Source organism: Sorex araneus, chromosome 6, assembly GCF_027595985.1.
Source record: "Sorex araneus isolate mSorAra2 chromosome 6, mSorAra2.pri, whole genome shotgun sequence".
Taxonomy (NCBI): domain Eukaryota; kingdom Metazoa; phylum Chordata; class Mammalia; order Eulipotyphla; family Soricidae; genus Sorex; species Sorex araneus.
Genome location: NC_073307.1, coordinates 101,368,046 through 101,386,930, shown reverse-complemented (window position 1 = coordinate 101,386,930; position 18,885 = coordinate 101,368,046). Strand labels below are relative to the sequence as shown.

General features: G+C 63.8%; 1 protein-coding gene across 1 annotated transcript; it reads left to right on the top strand.

The window, feature by feature from the left end:
• The first annotated feature begins 781 nt into the window (after nt 1–781).
• On the top strand, nt 782–15,548 carry RELT (RELT TNF receptor). The gene is made up of 11 exons (XM_055141777.1): nt 782–912; nt 9,820–9,887; nt 10,767–10,841; nt 10,922–11,082; nt 11,251–11,330; nt 11,938–12,195; nt 13,378–13,458; nt 13,661–13,742; nt 13,822–14,073; nt 14,307–14,508; nt 14,637–15,548. Exons 2-11 carry the CDS (start codon nt 9,843–9,845, stop codon nt 14,682–14,684), a joined length of 1,284 nt encoding a protein of 427 aa, XP_054997752.1. The 5' UTR covers nt 782–912; nt 9,820–9,842; the 3' UTR covers nt 14,685–15,548.
• Nucleotides 15,549–18,885: the final 3,337 nt, after the last annotated feature.

Here is an 18,885-nt window from a genome sequence, read left to right as displayed (position 1 = left end):
CGCTAGGGCTCTCCTGACAGGTACTGAATGGGGGGAGCCGCTGCGGAGCCGGCGCCTCCCGCCCACGTTGCACAGTCCTGGGGCACTGCGGGCAGAGCCAGGGATACAATGGAATTGGACTGTTGTGCAACCCAGCTCTAGTCGCTGCCGGAACCCCCAGGGCAGGCAGAGTGGGCACAGCTGGTGAGCGACGGGGAGGGCGGGAGTTCGCCTGTCCGCTGGAAGGAGAGGCCCCTGTCCCGGGAGACAGGGGAGAGTGGAGCGGGAAATGGGTCCGGCACAAGAGCTGGACTGCAGCTGCGCGCACTCTGCAGGGCCATGGGATAGACGGGCCCCCTTTACAGACTCGCCTTCACCCGGGCCTTTCTCACTTCCCCTGGGTGAAGGCTCGCGGGGGTGGGGGGAGATGACGGGCAGCTCTGCATCACCAGCAAGGCAAATGAAGTCATTTTCGCCTGATGCCAATATCCAGGAGGAAAACGAGACCCAGGAAGGGGCAGGGAAGGCCCCGATGGCACTGTCAGGGGTGACAGGTCTCCGAGCGGCATGCACCTTTCCGGTCTATCTCGCATCGCTCAGCTCTGTCTTGGTGTGGGAGCCCAGGCGGCCCCCGGCGCGGGACTCGCGCAGCCCCCTGCAGTTCCCGGGCCGCGCGCGAGAGGGCGCCGCGGGGCAGCCGGCTCGGGCGGCGGGGGGCGGGGGGCGGGGCGCGGGCCGGGCTCTGACGTGGGGGGCGGGGCCCGGGCCGTGACGCGCGGGGGCGGGGCCGCGTCTCCCGGCCCAGCCGGACCCGGCGTTTCATTCAAAAGGCGCGCAGGGTGCGCGGCCGCGGGTGCGCTCGCCGGGCCGGGCGCGGGCGTCGCGTCGTCGTTCGGGAAGTCGGGCTGCCGGGCGCTGCGTCGGCGCGGCCAGGTAAGGAGGCTCTGCCCGCCGCTCCGCCGAGGATGCGCCCGGGCGCCCCCGCCGCCCCCGCCGCCCCCGCCGCCCCCGCCGCGCTGAGGAAGTTCCCGGCGCGGCGGATGCCGCAGCTCGGGCCCCGCACCCCCCCGCCCGCGTCCCGGCCCGGGGCTGTTCGCCGCCACCCGGGCGGTCAGGGGCGCCCGCGGCCCCCGAGACGCCCCCGGCCCGGGAACTTGGCGGGAGACCAGACGGCGGGGGGCGTCAGGGCCGGGCAGCCCCGCACTGTGGGGGACATGGGGCGACTGCGGACGGCCCCCCCACCGCCCCAGGGGGACACTGAGGCTGACCGTGTGTGCGCGCGTGTGTGCCCCGTCCTCAGGGAGTGTGTGTGTGTGTACTCTGGTCGCGAGGAGTGTTGTGTGAGTGTGTTTGCGTGCTGTGGCGTCAGGGACTGTGTGTGTGTGTACGCTGTGGTGACAGGGAGTATGTTTGTGTGTGTGTTGTGGCGTCAGGGAATGTGTACAGTGTGTGAGCGTGTGTACGCTGTGGCGTCAGAGAGTGTGTGTGAGTGTGTGCGCTGTAGCGTCAGTGAGTGTGTGTGTGATTGCGCGCTGTGGCATCAGGGATTATGTGTGTGTATGTGAGTGTACGCTGTGGCGTCGGGGAGTGTGTGTGTGAGTGTGTATGCTGTGGCATCAGGGATTATGTGTGTGTGTGTGTGTGTGTGTGTGTATGATCTGGTGTCAGGGAGTGTGTGAGAGTGTGTATACACTGTGGCGTCAGGCAGTCTGTGTGTGATGTGTGTCTGTGCCTCAGGACAGCGAGCGAGTCAGAGGCGGGAGGAAGAGGGATCTCCAGCACTCGCCAGCAAAGCTGGGGAGAAAGGGGCAGGACAAGGAAAAGGGTCTCTCCAGGGCCACCCCCAAGAGGACACCCCGTAGGGGCTCAGGGAGGGAAGGCTGAGTGATTGTCCAGGCACAGTAAGGGGCCGAATGCTGGTAAGCTTCTGCGGTGGGGTGACACCTCAGATAGAAGCTAGAGGGACCCTGAGGTCACCTCAGGCTCCACCTCCCTCCGCGTGTGTGTGTGTGTGTGTGTGTGTGTGTGTGTGAGTGAGTGTGAGTGAGTCTCATGGGCTTACACATGCATACTCAGGGCCCAGATCCCTGTGCTCTCCCGGCCCCATGCTCACTCCTGTCCTCTGACCCAGCCCCCACAGGGCCTCAGTCTCTCTGACTGCACACTGAAGTGTCGGCTGTGAATCATCATTTTAGGATCTTTTGTTGTTTTTGGGTCATCACCTGGGTTTTCCCTCTCCTTCCTTCAGACAGAAAGACTTCAGTGTGTGTGTGTTGTCGTGTGTGTGTGTGTGTGTGTGTGTGTGTGTGTATGCGGGGGAGGGGGGCGTGGAGAGCCCGCCTTGGTGGGCCCAGGAGGTGACTGTTTCAACTGGAGACAGTTCTAACCCGGGTGCTGGGGACAGCTGGAAGCACTGCCCTGTCCACAGCGGGCCTGGTCCTCAGGCCCAACCCCAAATTCTGATCCATAGACATTGACTTCTCTGGTCTGCGTGTGTGTGCGTGTGTGTGTGTGTGTGTGTGTGTGTGTGTGTGTGTGTGTGTGTGGTTGTGAGGGAGGTGGGTGGTGGTGGCTTGAGGAGCGGGGATAGAGGGTAGAGGGGGTGCATGGACTTGTTCCCCACAGGGGGTCTCATCTGGCCTCTGCACCCTTCACCCTCCAGGCTCAGCCCTGGCAGAGGTTGGTGTGTGGGAAGTGGCAGTGGGTTCCCTGGCTCAAGAAGGATGAGGGGCCCCTGCAGAAGGATGTTGCAGTTGTGTCCGAGCTGCCGTGTGTGAACACTGAGTGGGGGTGGGGACCTGGCACCGTGTTGTTCCGAACACTTTGAGACTCTGCTTGCCGTTGCGTTGCTGTCCTCTTTCTAGAACCATCGTGGCTGTACAGGATACAGCCCTACCCCGTCATGGAGAAGCCCCGCTCCAGCGTGAGGCCCTTCTCATGGACCTGGCCTCTCCAGCTGTTTTCCTCTTAGCTCTGGTTGTCTCTTGGTGCTGCCTGCTTCTGGGGGTGTGCCTGCCTGGCTAGCAGTGTACCCCCCTGCACCCCGCCCCCCCACTGCGTGGCCAGGCCTGGGGGAAGGGCCCGCTATGCCCTGGGGACTCTGATGCTCCCAGACTTGTCAGGGGGGTTGAGGTAAAGACCCAGGCTCCCTGCACGCTCTCCTGATGGCTCCTCACAGGAGTCCTTGTGTGTTGCAACTTTTTCAGAGAGGGAAACTGAGGTTCAGAGAAGCAAAGTGACTTACTCCAGGTCATCTTGTCAGGACAGTGCCAGGACTAGAACTCAAGTGTTCTGTATGTATGAAGGTCTAGGACAGGGCACCCCACTCTTCCTCATCTCGTGGCTTCTCTGGGCTTCCTGCTCTCAGACCTGTGTTGGCTGGCAAGCATGCACCGACAGGATGTGGTAGTGTGAGTGCTGAGTGGGGGCTGTCTGCACACGAGTCTGAGACCTGAAGGGGTGTGTGTAGTGGGGGAGGATTTCCTGTTCTCTTTCTTCCTCCTCCCTCCTGTTCTTCCCATGGCCAGAGAGCTCCAGAATTCTGTGTGCTTCCTTCTAGAAACTGCTCTGGGCTTGGCAGTCAGAATGGAGCTCTGAAGAGTGTTGGGGGTCAGTCGCACAGTCTGGGCTCCAAGGGGTGCGGAGGTCTGGTTTGACCTTCACCACATTTGAGAAGTCCCTTAGTCCCCCCACCCCACTTCATAGTTACTGCACGGCCCAGGGTCACCCCCATCAGTACTGGGGAACAGGCTGGGAGTGACCTTGAGCATTCGCATACCCTCGTGGGGCCTCCCTCTCCCCGTTCTCCCCAGAGACCCCTGCTGGAGCTGGGGCTCGGGCTGCCCCTCGGTCTGGTGGGGTGACTGGAATCGTGCTTCTTGGGGCTAATCAGAACCATGATCTTGGTCTCTTGGGGCTGAGCCTGAGTTATTTCCATCCCTAGCAAAGAGGTAGAAATAGCTCGGGCCTGGGAGGGGGAAGAGAGGGGTGGGTTCACCAAGGGTTAATGGAGTGTATGTGTATGTGTGTGGGGGGGCAGCCCCACCCCTTGCCCTGCCCAAGCCTGGCCTTTCTGGGAACTGGGTGCCCCTGGGGTGGGACAAGGCTGGCTTTCCACGTGGGGACCCAGTTGGGCTCCGAGATAGTTGCCACAGGAGGGAGAGGCCTGTGTGCGCCTTTGAAGAACCATCAGCAGCACCCTCACCCCTGCTCGGAGCCACTGTCCCATTTACAGAGGGAAAGAGGTTTGGAGAAGAGCTTCCTTGAGGTCCCCCAGCAGACCCTGACCTGTGGCTCACCTCCAGCCCAGGTACTTACCTACCTTCTGCCCTGCCCCAGGGTGCTTGCCAACAGGAGGTGACTTCTGGGCATCCCCGCCCCCTACACACACACACACACACACACACACACACACACACACACACACACACACCCCCGCCCCCTACACACACACACACACACACACACACACACACACACACACACACACACACACGGTTCCGGGCTGCCTCTCTTCCTCCTCTCGTACTCTGACCTCACTGCCTGCATTCCCAGTTCCTCCACACTGCAGAGTGAGCCCCCAGAATCTGCCCCTGCTCCCCACCTTCTAAGTGCCTGGGTTCTGATTGGCCTTTGTGTTGCTGTTCTCTTTCTAGAAACATCCTGGCTGTTCAGGATACAGCCCTACTCTGCTCCACTGTGAGGCCCTTTTGAGGAAGGGCTGACTATCCCCCTCCCCCACAGCCTACCCTCCCCCCCTCCCCAGGACCTCTGATGCTATCAAATGTGCTAGGGGTGTTAGGGGTAGAGACTCCAATTCCGTGTAAGAGCTAGGGGGGAATTTGGAGGTTGTCTCGAGTCCCCATTGCCGGGGGTCTGTGTGTCAGTTCTGAGCTCAGTGACTGGGGCTCTCCTCCTTCCCAGACTGCGGTGTGTGGGGACGGGGGTCGGGAGTGGTAGGGGTGGTGTGAGCTGCACAGCCACAGGCCTGGACTGGTACACAGTGGGGGGCCTCAGTTCTGGCTTCAGCCCACAGGAAGGAGCTAGTGGACCCCCTTGGGGAGAGTCCGTTGGGGCCCTTCTGCTGGTGTCGGGGTGCAGAGGCCAGGGGAAGGGCCTTCCTGAGACCCGCCAGCAAGGCTCAGGATTGGGGGTGCTCTTAGGGGGTCTGGCAGAGCTTGGCTCCTGCTCTGTGCTGAGTCTGGGTTCGGACCTCTGACTGAGGCTTGGGGTGGGGTGGGGGGGAAGCCAGACGGGACCATGCAGTGTCCCAGCGTGTGCCCGGGCTGGCAGGAGGACCCAGGACACTGCTGTTTCCAGCCTTGCAACCCTGGGGTCACCGGGACCCCACCCCAGCCCACCCGCCCCCGGGGTGGAGCCTGTTGTGGAGCCTGGGAACGGTGTGCGCTATAAATAACGCCCATGTGGCTGCGCGTGTGCCCTCGCCTGGCACGGCCGGTAGGGAGGGAAGGGCCTTAGTCAGGGCCTGCGCCTCTGGGGGGCGGGAAGCGGGGCTTCCTGAAGGAGCCATCACCTCGGGAACCTGCACCCCTCGCCGGGAGAAGCCTGTGGGGTCCAGCCACTGCCCAGCCACCTGTACCTCCCGTGGGGACCGTGGACAGTGGTGAAGGGGCCTCCCTGGCAGGAGACACTGAAGCTGAACAGGGTGCATGGCATCAGCTGCTCAGGGCTCGTAGGCCAGGGGAAGGGGAGGGAATGGACCCTCCCACCCCGAGACTCTCAGGGAGCCTCTACTCTCCCCATTGCTGGGACTGACTCCAGTCCCCTCAAGCCCCCTTGTCTGACCACCCAGAGCTGCCGTGACCTTGACCTTGAGGCGCTCTTCTCGAATTGCCTCCCGAGACAGGGGCAGGAGGACTCCTGTTTGTGCAGGAGGACCCCAATCTCAGGGAAGGAAACTTTCCCAAGGTCACAGCCACCAAGTGTGGAGCCAGGAGTGGCCCGCAGGTGGGGCGGCTTTCTGCGCACCCTTAGGCTTAACCCCAGTTCCCAGATGCCACTGGAGAGGTCCTGGGAGGGGGTCTCAGCACGGGCCGGCCTCTTGGTCTTCCCAGTTTTTCTCAAAATCTTGCTCAGGTTGGGGGTCGAGCAGGAGGGGGCAGGCCTTAGATGAAGGGGCACCCTGGTGCCAGATCCGTGGCAGGAGTGGCAAAGGTGGGTGATGGGGGGGTGTCCTGCTGACTTGGAGCAGGAGGAACAGCTGGGAAGGGCGTGTGGTGCCCAGGGCGCGGGGGCTGCCACACCTGAGTCTCATCTCCTGTGAGCCACGGGGGTGTGGGGGTCAGCTTTCCTGGGCTCCTCCTCCTCCCTTGGTGAAACCCATCGCAGGGGTTCGGCGGGGGTGTCGGGGCCCCCTTCTGCCCTTGTGAGGACCGTGGGCACCATGCCCTGGGGAGTGGGGGGGGGCTGGGGGTCCGCCTGGCCACTGCAGCCCTTTCCTTTGCCTCCAGCGCCAGTTAGCCCTTTGGGCCCGCTGCCTCCCCCTCTCTCAGGCTGGACTCAGGGCTGCCCAGGCTGAGCCCTGAAGTCCTGGCGGGGCCCCCAGCACCTCGCACCAGGCGGGGATGGGCTGCCGTGGCTGCTGTGGGGTGGCTCAGGGCCCCCTCATTGACTGGCTCCAAGTCAGCCTCTGCTCCTCTCGGGGCCTCAGTCCTCAGCCGCCCAGGCAGGCGGCGTCACCCCAGGTCCCTGCCCCTCCTGGGGAATGGCAGCTCTGGGGTGCTGGCACAGCCATGGTGGTACTGGGGTGTGGGTGCAGGCAGGACACAGGGCTCTGGGCTGGATTGCCCCCCTGCCCCCCGTTGAGCCACCGATCTCCAGCCTCTGCCTTTGGCTGGTCACCCAAAGCCGGGCCCCGGGGTGAGGGGCAGCAGTCAGGCCTGCACAGGTGACTTTCCGTGGCCTCGGTTTACCCAGGCACGAGACATGGGCCTGCCTCTCCCAGGACCTGAGGGAAGGAGGGTCCTCCTCCTGGAAGGTGGGGAGGCGGCACCCGGGCCGCCCACTGCGGGCACTGCCCTACTTCAGCCCCCGTTGCCAGGGAACGCGGCTCCTGCTAACCTGGATTCCCTGCCGCGGCCCCATCTTCCTCCCACCCGGGAGGCCCGTGTCCAGCTGTTTCCCAGCAACCCCAGCTGCTGGAGGCCACAGGGAGGGGGTCCCCTCGGGCTGCTGGGGGCCATCGAGGGCTGGCCCGCCCCATGCCAGGTGAGTGGCTGCTTCTCACCCCTGCCCCCCTGTCCTGCGGGCTCCCCACCCTATGAGCCCGCTGAGGTGTGACTGGCTTCAGCAGCTTCTCCCCTTCCCGCCTCCCCCCCCCCCCAGAGCTCCAGGAGCTCTGGGGACTCTGGGGCGCAGTGCCCCCGTCGCAGCCCCCCGCAGCCTCGCCACTCCAGTGGGCACATCCTGTGGGCCAGGCTACATGCCAAGCATCAAACTGAAGAATCAGCTGTTGATAGTCTACACCTGCCTGCCTTGGGGAAACTGAGGCATAGGCTCCTCTGTTCCAGGCCCTGTGCCCAGCCCCCGCTGTGAGCCCGAGGCTCCTCACAGCCTCCTGTGGGCACCACAGCACAGAGCCAGGCCTGCTGGTTTCAGATCCAGGCCCAGCCCGCTCCCAGCCCGGCTGCTGGGCTCCCTAACTTCCCAGAGGAACCTGGACCCTTGCCCGAGGAGGGGTACATTTCGGGCCCCTGGCCTCACCCCAGCTTAGCATGCCCCACCCAGAGATCCTCCTGGGCTGGATGTGGGGTCCCAGGAACTGCAGGCGGCAGGTCCGTGGAGGGGAGCTCTGATCCCAACCCCTAGGAGAGCAGGTGGCTGGAGAGGCAGCAGGCAGCATGGAGGGAGGGGTCATGTCTGGGGGGTGGGCCGGGGACAGTTTCTAGTGGTGTCTTGGGAGGTGGCAGCGGCACAGCTTTGGGTGTTGACACCCCAGGACCCTGCGTGGGGCTGACTGGAGGTGCCCAGGGCTGCAGGCAGAGGGGGGCCGTCGGGGCTCTGTGGGGAACAAAGAGCTTATGGTGGGGGGGTGTGTGTCTGTGTGGGTTATGACCCGCTTCATTCTGGGAAAGGGGAACTGCAGCCGGGGCTGGGGTGCAGCTTCCTCTTTCTCTGGGGCCTCGGGGTGCGCCTCCTCAGCCGCCCCTGCATCCCGCCCGGGGCTCTGGGCTGGGCAGGCCGTGTGCTTGGCTTCCTTCCAGGGAATTTCTGGCTCATTGTTTGGGCACTTTGGAGGGTGGGGGGCCGAGTGTGAGGAAGGCCCCCCCACCCTGGCCCCACTGCAGGGACCTCCCGCTCCAGTTGCTGGGGTGGGGGGAGACAGACTGCTCTGCCTCCTGCTGTCTGGCTCCCCACCCCCCCATAAACAAGCCTGCAGAAAATACTAATTACACACTGGGCCAGGGGCCTGTGGCGGCTCCGGGAGGGGCTGCTCGGCGCTCACCTCACTTCAACCTCTCCTCGTGGCCAGGGGGCCCGGCTGGTGGCATCGGCCCATCCTACAGATGAGCAAACTGAACCCGGCTGGGCTCCACGCAGAAGCCAGGAGACAATGACCTGGGGCTGCTGAGAGGCGCCAAGGGCGCTGTCCTCCCAGGACCAGCAACCTCGTGCCCGCAGCCCCTGCTCCAGGAAGTCCTCCGGAGATGCCTGTCACTGAGCATCCAGCCACTGGCCCTGGTGGAGGGGTGGCTGTGACGCCTTGCAGACCCTCCCTGCCGCTGGGGTCCCTGTGTGCACTGGCTGTTTGTGGGGGGAGGCTTCAGGGGAGCCCAGAGCTGCAGGGGCTCCCACCTGCTGAGCTGGCAGGTTCTTCAGGACCCGTCTGGGTGGAGTGTGGGGGCTGGGCTGGGCAGTAGCAGAGATGGGGTGGCCAGACGGGAGTAAGTGCAGGTTTGGGGTAATTAGAAGGCACGTAATTAGAAGGCGTCGGGGCGCCCTGTGGCGCGTGTCTGAGTGCACCCCAGCGATGCTCGCGGCTTTGAGTCTGAGTCTGCGCTTTCAGCCCTGGGTTTCCGCCCAGAAGCCTGGGCGGCTGCCTCACGTCTGTGCAGGAGCAGCTGCGCCTCAGGTGGGCCTGGGCCCCCTGCAGGGGCCTGTGAGCTGGGGCCCTGCTCAGGTGTTGGCGATGGTCTGCCCGTTGGGGTGGCCGGAAGGGCCAGGGGTGGGGGTGCCACTTGTTGGACACCGCCTGCCAGGCCTGGGCCTTCACCCCGCCCGCTGGCCCGACCTTCTCCTGTCCCAGGTTTTCCCCTGGGCTGGCCCGAGGCCCAGGGCCGCTGCCAGTGACCTGGAGAGTCCCGAGGAGGATGGTGTGACCATCCCCTCCCCCTCGGTCCTGTAAGGCACACCCTGGCCCCAGGATCAGTTTCCGCCTGGCTCCTCTTCCAGTGGGAAGTTGGTGCCCTGGAGACGGGAGGGGGGGCCCTTGTGTGACCCCGGGGGGCCATGCTGGGCACATGGGCAGTGCCTGGGCACTCCCTGGAGTTCAGGGGCTGCAGGTGGTCATTGGCCAAAATGTCCTCCCCCTCAGGAAGCACTGCAGCAGCCCACCTTCTGCCCCGCCCCCCCGCCTCCCCCTTCCCCTCCCTCTTTCCTCTCTTTCTTTGTGTGCGGGGCACGGGGTAGGCAGGTAGTGGGGTGCGTGGCTGAACTCCTGGGGTGTGAGGGCCCCGTAGGGTGTGCTGTGCCCAGGAGGAGGTGCCTTGGGGGGCTGCAGTCGGGTGGCCTGGAAGACCAGTGCAGCCAGCCCCGGCGCGGGGCTGGGGGGGCGTCCTGCCTCCCCCTAGCCCTCTGCTGAGCGCCCTCCCTCTGCTCTAGGCTCGGAGCATCAGGGCCCAAGGATGAAGTGGGGCCCAGTGCTCTGGCCCCTCACCTGCCTCCTGGTGGTGAGTATGGGGGTTGGCCTATGGGGGTTCCTAGCTGGGCCCAGGGCCCTGCTCCCCGAGCACCTCAGTGGGTGGCAGAGTCGCCAGCTTGGCTTCGGGAAGGCTGATTAGCCCTGGCGCCCCGGTGCAGGAGCCCCCCCTCCGCCCGCCCCAGTGTCTGGCTGCTGCGGTGAGCAGGCCTGGGCCTGAGGCCCCTGGAGCCGCCTGCGTGATGTCTCGCTGCCCTCCACCCCACACCTGCCCCCCAGCCCGAGAGATATTCCTGGAGCAGCTCACACCTCAGGCGGTGGGGGATGAGGAAGTGTGAGGGGGACACATGGAGAAGATCCGTCCCTGGGGCTGGGCCCCCGGAGGTTTGGGTGTGTGGGGTGCGGGGCTGGCCCTGAGCTTGGGGAGGTCATGGAGGAGGAGGATGTGGTCCCAGGGCTCAGCTGACGGCCCAGAATAGGCAGCGCCAGCTGCAGGCTTGGCCCGGGAGGGCGGGAAGAGGCAGCTGGTTCCATGCCTCTGAGGGAAGGAGGGGGGTGTCGAGCCGGGAGGAGTGGGCGAGGCTTTGGGAAGCAACTTCCCCACCTCTGGGCCTCCAGGGGCCTCCTCTGCAGGTGGGTCAGAGGTGACTCAGAGCTAAGCTTTCAACTTGGTCCTTCTGGGCCTTTCCAGCGTTTTCCCGAAGCTTCTGTGGTTCTCTCCCTGGTAGGGGCGCTGCAGCCGCCCAGCGAAACCCTCAGCCTGAGGAACAGAGGCTGGAGGGTGACAGGAGAGCCTGGTGGGCGGGAGGGGGTTTCGGTCCTGTGTGCACATGGCCCAGCCCTGGGGTCTCAGGAGGCGGGTGAGGGGCGGCCCCCACTCAAGGCCCTTGACTCTGCCCTGTTCTTCCAGCTGTCGCGCTGTTCTCTGGCCTCCCCCACAGTGCCAACCTTGTGGCAGTGCCCGCCGGGAGAGGAGCCCAGCCCGGTGAGTGCCCGTCTCTGCCCTGCCTCGTCCCCTCACTGGAGGAGACTGAGGGCCGTGCTCACTCCCTTTTCCCTCCACAGGACCCAGGTGCTCTCTGCAGGTCCTGCCCGCCAGGCACCTTCTCGGCATTGTGGGGCTCCGAGTCATGCCAGCCCCACGCCCGCTGTGGAGTCCATGGGAGATTGGAGGCCCGGGCGGGCACAGCCACTCGAGATACACTCTGTGGAGCCTGCCAGCCCGGGTGAGCCAGGTGCCAGGGCTCTGAGTCTGGGGGTCCCTGCCTCCTTGTCCCCGAGTGAGCTCGGTGTTCTTTCTGTGACAGGCTGGGCCCGTGGCCATGAGGGTGCCAGGAGAAGGGGTTCAGCCTGCCCTGGGCCCTTGGGGGTCTCATTGTCCTTCCTCCCTGCAGGTGGTTCGTCCCTTCGGAGGCCCCCCATGTCCCCTGCCAGCCGTGCACCTGGGCGTCCCGGGGCGCTCGAGGCTGTGATGGTGAGTGTGGGGGAGACTGCAGCCTGCGCCACCCCCATTGTGCATTTAGATCCTGGGAAGCTCATTGCCCCAGGGATGGTGTGTGTGCTGTTTGCCTTTGCACCCTTGGCGTGTCTGCCCACCCCACTCTGGGTGCTCGAGACCAGCTACTGTAGAGGTCCCCATGCTTGTCAGCTTTCTGCCCCCTTTCCAGAAAAAAATACCACTCGGTGCCCCTGGAAATCTCCCTCTGTTGAGGGAACACACAGAAAGCACCCCCACTGCACGAGGCCACTACGCCCCTTTATTCTGGTGCCCCCCGGAGGTGGTATTGCCCACTTTGGGAAACAGCAGTAGCCACCATGGAGGACTGGGTGCGCACACCGTCTTCGGCCTTGCTCCCTCCAGGAGGCCCGCAGCTAAGCGTGGGGCCACACTCGCACCTTCTGAGGCCCGTGAACTCATGAGCGGGTCTGGGGAGGCAGGACCTAGCTGTTAGGGGTGCACAGGGCAGAGGGTCGCTTGGGGGACCAATCCCGTGACTGGAAGGAAGCAGGGGGAGGCCGGGGGTGCAGCGGGGCCCACTCTGACTCTGCTTCTCTCCACCTGGCCACCCTCCGGGGCTCAGAGCGGGTGCAGCGAGCCCGCCGGGGTGTGGAGGTGGCCCCCGGGGCCGGCGGCAGCGAGGAGACGGGGCAGCCCGGGAACGGCACGCGGGCGGGCAGCGCCGAGGAGAAGGCCACTCAGTACGCGGTCATCGCCATCGTGCCCATCTTCTGCCTCATGGGGCTGCTGGGCATCCTGGTGTGCAACCTGCTCAAGCGCAAGGGCTACCACTGCACAGCCCACAAGGAGGTGGCGCCCGGGCCCGGGGCCGGGACCAGCGGTGAGCAGGGGAGTGGGGGTGGGGGTGGCCGGCCCTGTGCCACCTGCGGCTCTGCTGGGTGCAGGGTGCGACATGCAGAGGTGCCTGCAGAGGTGGGAGCTGCTGGTCAGGGGCTTTTGCACCTGCACGGGGTCCCACCTGGCCATGGGGCTCTGTGCCCGCCCCCAGGCACTACAGAGGTGCCAGGAGGTTTAGGTCAGATACGTCGGTGGGGCAGCTGCCCTGGGCAGCGCTGGAGGGCCAGGTCTCCACTCCCCACTTAAATGAGTCCCTCCTGGGGCTAGTGGGGGTGGGAGACGCTTTGCTGTGGGAGCCTCAGGTTCAATCCCCAACACCCTATGGTCCTCCCAGCACCTCCAGGAGTGAGCCTTGAGCACTGTGCCAGGAGTAGCATCTGAGCACTGCAGGTCTGACCCGTGTCCCTGCACCCACCCCCCTCAATACTAATAGGACCAGAGAGAAAGTACAGTGGGTAGGGCGTTTGCCTTGTTTGTCGCCAACCCTGGTTAGATCCCCGACATCCCACTGCCAGGAGTGACTCCTGAGTGCAGAGCCAGGAGGAACCTCTGAACATTGCAGGCTGTGGCCCCAAACCAAAGGAAACAGACAGACTCCTGGAACTGGGGGAGAGGTTGTATCTCCTGCTCCACCCCCGGGTCCCCTCAGCCCAGTCCCCCAGAACCCAGCGCATGGACACAGGCCAGTCACTACACAGCCCTGTAGCCGTGGTGAGACTGCAGAGGGGTCTCCCAGGCCCGTCAGTGTCCCCACCCCATCCCCCATGGCCCTGGAGGGCAGGGAAGCAGCTGCTGGATCTCTGGCCCTGGGGCTGCCTCCCTGCACCCCGGGGTGCTCAAGGGGGGTCCTACCCCAGCCCCTCTGCCTTGCTCAGGTAGGTAGCAGTGAGACTGAGGATTCGGGGGCAGACCCCAGAGAGGACGACTGTTGTCACCTCCCCACATGGTCAGGGGCTGGAGCAGGGCTCCTGAAACTAGGTCCAGGGAGGGGAGGCGAGGTGGGGGTGATAGGGGCTTCCCAGCCCAGTTGCAGCTGGGTCACGCGCACACCAACATGCTTTCGGGAGGCTTGGGGTGCCCTCTGCTGGCGGAGCCTGGCCGGCTGCAAGCCCGGGGACACCCGCCTCCACTGGCCCGGGATCACAGTCCTGCTTCTCTCCCTCAGGGGTCAACCCAGCCTACTTGGCCGAGGACCCCAACGAGGACACCATCGGGGTCCTGGTGCGTCTGATCACGGAGAAGAAAGGTGAGGGGCAGGCCGGCTCGTTTCCTTGCAGGGACTGGGGCTGTCCTGGGCCCACCCCTGCCTGCCCGGCCTCCCTGAGGGTCTCTTGGGGCTGCCGGGGTCTCTGCCCGTGGTGGGGCTGCCCCCTCCCCGTGTTCTTGCCCCATGGGGGTGCGGGCGGAGGCAGAGCCCGGGCTGGGCCGGCTGACACGGTTCTCCGCAGAGAACGCGGCGGCGCTGGAGGAGCTGCTGAAGGACTATCACAGCAAACAGCTGCTGGCCGCCGGCCACGGGCCCGCGCCCCGGTGAGTGACAGGGACGGGGATGCGGCTGCGCCTGTGCCCGGCCTGGGCCTGCCTCACCACGCCTTTCCCCCGCTCCCAGGCTGCAGCCCCCCAGCTCACCGCACACCTGCCCGCACCACCACCACCTCCACACGGTGCAGGGCCTGGCCTCGCTCTCCGGCCCCTGCTGCTCCCGCTGCAGCCAGAAGTGGCCCGAAGTGCTGCTGTCCCCAGAGGCTGCTGCCGCCTCCTCTCCTGCCCCGACTAGACTCCTCCCGGGCGCGGGTCGGCCCCCCAAGGCTGGGACCAAGGCTGGACGCCAGGGCGAGATCACCATCCTGTCAGTGGGCAGGTGAGCGGGCGCTGGGGACTCAGCTCTGGGGGGTGGGACTGACGGGGGTCATGCGGGCTTCACAGGGTCTGGGGGGCCCGGCGTCTGTCTGCCACACCATAGGGTTGGGGGTCTTCGGGGGGCTGGGTCGGGGTCCAAGCAGAGAGCAGGGTCCTGTCTGGCAGGAGGCCCTTTATGAGCTTGCTGCCGCCCCTGGGGACCCCCTAACAGAGGGATGGTTGGGCCCCTTGCAGGTTCCGAGTGGCCCGAATTCCTGAGCAGCGGGTGAGTTCGGCCGTGCCTGAGGTGAAGACCATCATGGAGGCCGGGCCATCGGCGGGGGACCTCTCCGAGCCCCCAGAGCCAGGCCTCTCTGCCGAGCAGCGGACACAGCTGGGTGGGGGCGGAAGCCACCCCAAGTGGCTGAAACCCCCCCTCGCAGAGAGCAAGGCCGAGGTGAGGGCCTGCCCAGAATGGTGTTGGGGGCACCCTGGGCAGCCCTGCTTACAGGGGCAGGGGATGGGGGTGCGGAACATGTGTTCCTGGATCCTGACCCTGCGCTGACCCCCTCTGCTGTCCCCCAGGAGAACCGCTATGTGGTCCGGCTAAGTGAGAGCAACCTGGTCATCTGACGGCCTCGTCGGAGGACATGCGGCCCCACCCCGGGGGTCCCAAGGATTCCTAGAGCAGGGGCGCCAAGTGGGGCCTGTGAGGACCAAGAAACCATGAGTGGCCCCACGGATGGCACTGCAGATGGACCCGCAGGGGCCCCGTCCAAGGTGGAGGGGCCACTCAGGGAGGCCACGGCAGGTGCAGTGCAGTAGCAGGCTGAGAGCCTTCCCGGCTCCTGCTCCCCATTCCTCCCCTGTGGGGTGCAGCGTACAAGGGCACCCCTGACCTTGTGCCCTGCTGTGGCCTGACCTGAGGTGCCCGTGGCACACTGTGCCAACAGGTGGCTGGTTTGGACGGCAGGGAGGGGCCCCCTGGCCCAGTACCCACCTTTGCCTTGACACAGAGCAGAAAGCCGGGGGCTGGCACCCATCCAGCAGGTTCTGCAGAGGGAAGGGGCCTCGCTGGAACCCCTTTTCTGACCATGAGGGGGGCCTCTCCAGCTTTCTGTCCTCTGGGAGTTAGCTGTGCCGAGAGCTTGACTCCTGCCACCCGTCAGTAGCTTCGGTCCCGCGTTTGCCGCTCCCAGGGCTGCCCCCAAGGCCCCCAAGGGGTGCCCGCAGTGGGGCCTCATGCATGTGCCGCCGCCACGCCCCGCCATTCCAAGGAGACTCAGCCGGGCAGGCAGTGGGGTGACACAGAGCTCAGGAGCTTTGGGGGAGAGGGGGTGACGGTGTGTGTCCCGCCTGGGCACTGCAGGCAGCTGCCCAGCCTTGCCCCGTCACTGCTCTGCTCTGCTCCCAGGTTATTTATGTGGGGCCGTGCTGGCGCGGGCCCAAGACCATCCCCGTTTCTCTTATTTATTAAAATGTTGCTATTGTCCTATCGTCGCATCTCCAGCCCCATCTGTTTATTGAATAATAAAAGGCGGGAAAGTGGCATCACGAACGACTTTGCCCTCTGCCTCCGCCCCAGGCAATCTGTCCACCACCCAGAAGTTCTCAGGCCCTTTGGGGGTCAGGCCACCCCTTCTTCTCTGGCAGGGGCAATAGCGGTAAAATGTGAGGGGAGGCTCCTTGCCTCCTTCCCAAGCTTGTGAAGCCCCTAGAGGCAGTGCTGCCTGGTGGGGGTTAGTATGTCTGGTACTTGTACTGTTCTAGAAGCCACCTTTGAAGGAGAGTGGCCGGGCCAGGGGAGCAATGCAGATGCACCAAGCACCTGCCCTGTAAGCACATGGTTAAGAGTGTAAGTCCCTGGTGTCTCACATGATGCACCTGGCAGCTCTGTTGTCTGCACCCCTTGGTACTGTGTGTGACTTCTGACCACACTGCAGGTCAGGCATATGTGAACACCTGAAAAATGGGGGCAGAACCTAGAGAGCACCACAGGTGGAAATGTACCATGGGCAGGCCTGGGTGTGACTCCGGGCCCCCGCAGCACCACTCTCAGTGGCAGCAGAGAGAAGGTGGGGCGGGAGTAAGGGCAGGAAATAATAAAAGTGGGTGCGCCGAACCTTGATGATCTCAGGATGTACTTGAAGTCACTATCTAAAAACCAGGTGCATTGTACACTTAGCACACCAGAGACATCTTTTTTTTTTTTCTTTTTGGGTCACACCCAGCGATGCTCAGTGGTTACTCCTGGCTCTGCACTCAGGAATTACTCCTGGCGGTGCTTGGGGGACCATATGGGATGCCGGGGATCGAACCCGGGTCGGCCGCGTGCAAGGCAAATGCCCTACCCGCTGTGCTATCGCTCCGGCCCCAACACCAGAGACATCTTACCCCAAACTAGGAGCAGGCAGCTGACGGCACCCTCGGCCAGCGCAGAGCCTGGTCCAGAGGAAGCAGAGGAAGGCGGAGGGTGAATGAGACGCGGGGGCTGGAAACTCCCTCAGCCGCTGTGGGAGGTGGAAGGAGTCGCAGGAACTGGTTTCCCAGGAAAACCGTTGCTGCCACCTGAGGGCTCTACCATTCAGAACTGGGGGTGGGGGAGTGAGGAGGGCAGCAGTGGACGGCAGGGCAGAGGATCAGGTCAGCTGAGCCAGCTGGACCAGAGCCAGGAGCAGCCCTGCTGCGTCAGTGGCACAGCCCCAGGCAGGCCCGGAACATCAAGGGACAGAGCCCAGCGTTGATATCACAGTGGCCAGGAGGGAATGTCCCTGGGAGGCTGTGCAGGCCGTGGGAAGGAGGCCAAGAGTGTTCTGGAAGGCAGAGAAGCATGAGGACAGGGAGCAGGTGGCTCATGAGCCAGGTGCGGTGCAGGGTCATGAGACCGCTGTGTCTCCTGGGTATGGACACAGGGACACAGCATGGGTCAAGGTGATGGTGAGAAAAAGCCTAGGTCCAGTTGGATTTGAGGGGACAGTCCCCTGTAGAAGCCGGACTGCTGGATGGTAGTTGGGGGGCCTTGTGCTCTGGGGAGAGGGGGATTAATTTTTTGTTGCTGTGTTTTGGGCCACACCTGCCATTGCTCAGGGTGTTACTCCTGGTTTCCTACTCAGTAATTACTGCTGGAGGGACTCAAGGGGCCATGTGGGATATTGAGGAGCGAGGCAGCTGCATGCAAGACAAGTGCCCTGTCTACTTACAAGCTCTCTAGTCCTGGCTTTAACATTTTTTAAAAATATACTTATGTAGGGGTGAGGGGCAACACACCTGACAGTTTGAAGGGGCTATTCCTGGCTCTGCTCAGGAGTGCCCCCTGGTGGTCCTCAGGGAATCAACCTGGGACTAGTGTGCTTTCACCTCTGTACCATCTCTCCAGCTGAGGGAGGGTTTTAAATTTTGGGTTCTTTTGGATTAACTGTTTTTGTGTTTGGGGGCCACTCCCCGCGGTGCTCAGGGTTTACTCCTGGCTCTGAGCTCAGGAGTGTGGGCCACTCCTGGCAGTTGCTTAGGGCAGGTATCTGGTGCCAGGAATTGAAGCCAGGGCCTCACACATAGAAGGCAAAGTGCTCAACTGCTGAGCGACACTCCAGCCCTAGAATTTTGAAGATGGAAGGGAGGCTGCATTTAGAAGAGACTATCAGAGGCTTGACCAAGGGAAAAGGCTAAAGGAGCCTGGTCTAGGGGCTGGAGCAACAGCACAGCGGGTAGGGTGTTTGCCTTGAATGCGGCCGACCCGAGTTCGATTCCCAGCATCCCATATGTCCCCCAAGCACCGCCAGGAGTAATTCCGAGTGCATGAGCCAGGAGTAACCCCTGTGCATCGCCGGGTGTGACCCAAAAAGCAAAAATAAATAAAATAAAGGGGCCTGGTCTAGTAGTAACGGCTGGGATGTGCTTTGAGATACGATCTTTCTAGTTCCCACGAGCATTTCAGGGGCTTCTCAGGTGAGAAGGAAAGAGAAGGGCTCACGAGAAGCCTTGAGATGAGGCTTTATTTGTACCAGGTGAGGAGAGGAAAAGAAACAGGGAAGGAGGTCACTAGAAGGATTTTCTAGAACACCTAACTTTGCCAAAGTTGAGAACCGGGGTCTGGCAGGGACTAGTGGTCATCACTAGTGCACCCTAAGAGATGTGCCTGGATCCTGTTCAGCTGCAAAAGCCGGGCTCAGGGTGCGACCCTTCTGACTCAGTCTCCAGACACCTGTGAGGCACACAGATGCCAGGCAGCTCCCATAGGGTATACCCCGTCTGCACTGGGGTACATCTCTGGGGTAGAAAACCGCTTCCCTCCAGGCCAGCCCATCCACCCTGTTTTCTGCTTATTGAAAGGTGAGGAAGGTGCACTTCTAGCCTTGAGTCCAGCTCTCATAGCGGGGAGGAGCAGAGGAAACAAATGTGTCCATGCCCATGGCCATCAGCCTGCCCTCTCCCGGAGTCCTCCCTGGCCTGCCCCTCCGGCTTGCTCCTGTCAACCCTGGCAGCACAAGCAGGGGCAGGTGACAGGACCAGCAGGAACAGGCACGTGACCGTGAGGAGAGCTCTGAGCTTATTGGTCGTCACTCCCATGGGTCAGAAAGGCAGGGGTTGTGCCCAGTTTGTGCCTTCCTGCTTGAGCCCCCAATCCTCAGTGGCATTGCCTATGGCTATGTGGTCCACCCTCCCCCGCCCCGCAGCAGCAAGGGCAGGTGGGAAGAAGGGTGGTGTGGGGGGATGGAGTTCTGGGGAGCTGCGTTTTCATTCCAGCTCTTGTTTTCCTCCCATGAGGCCCTGGGGCAAGAGGGCCAGGGCCTGGGTGGGGCCAGTGGCCACCCCGGGAGAAAATGGGGCTAGACTG

Coding starts and splice junctions, on each gene's coding strand:
- RELT (XM_055141777.1), top strand. CDS start 9,843: ATGAAGTGGGGCCCAGTGCTCTGGCCCCTCACCTGCCTCCTGGTG. Junction 11,083..11,250: donor TGTGGAGCCTGCCAGCCCGG/GTGAGCCAGGTG, acceptor TCCTCCCTGCAG/GTGGTTCGTCCCTTCGGAGG. Junction 13,743..13,821: donor GGCCACGGGCCCGCGCCCCG/GTGAGTGACAGG, acceptor CCCCGCTCCCAG/GCTGCAGCCCCCCAGCTCAC.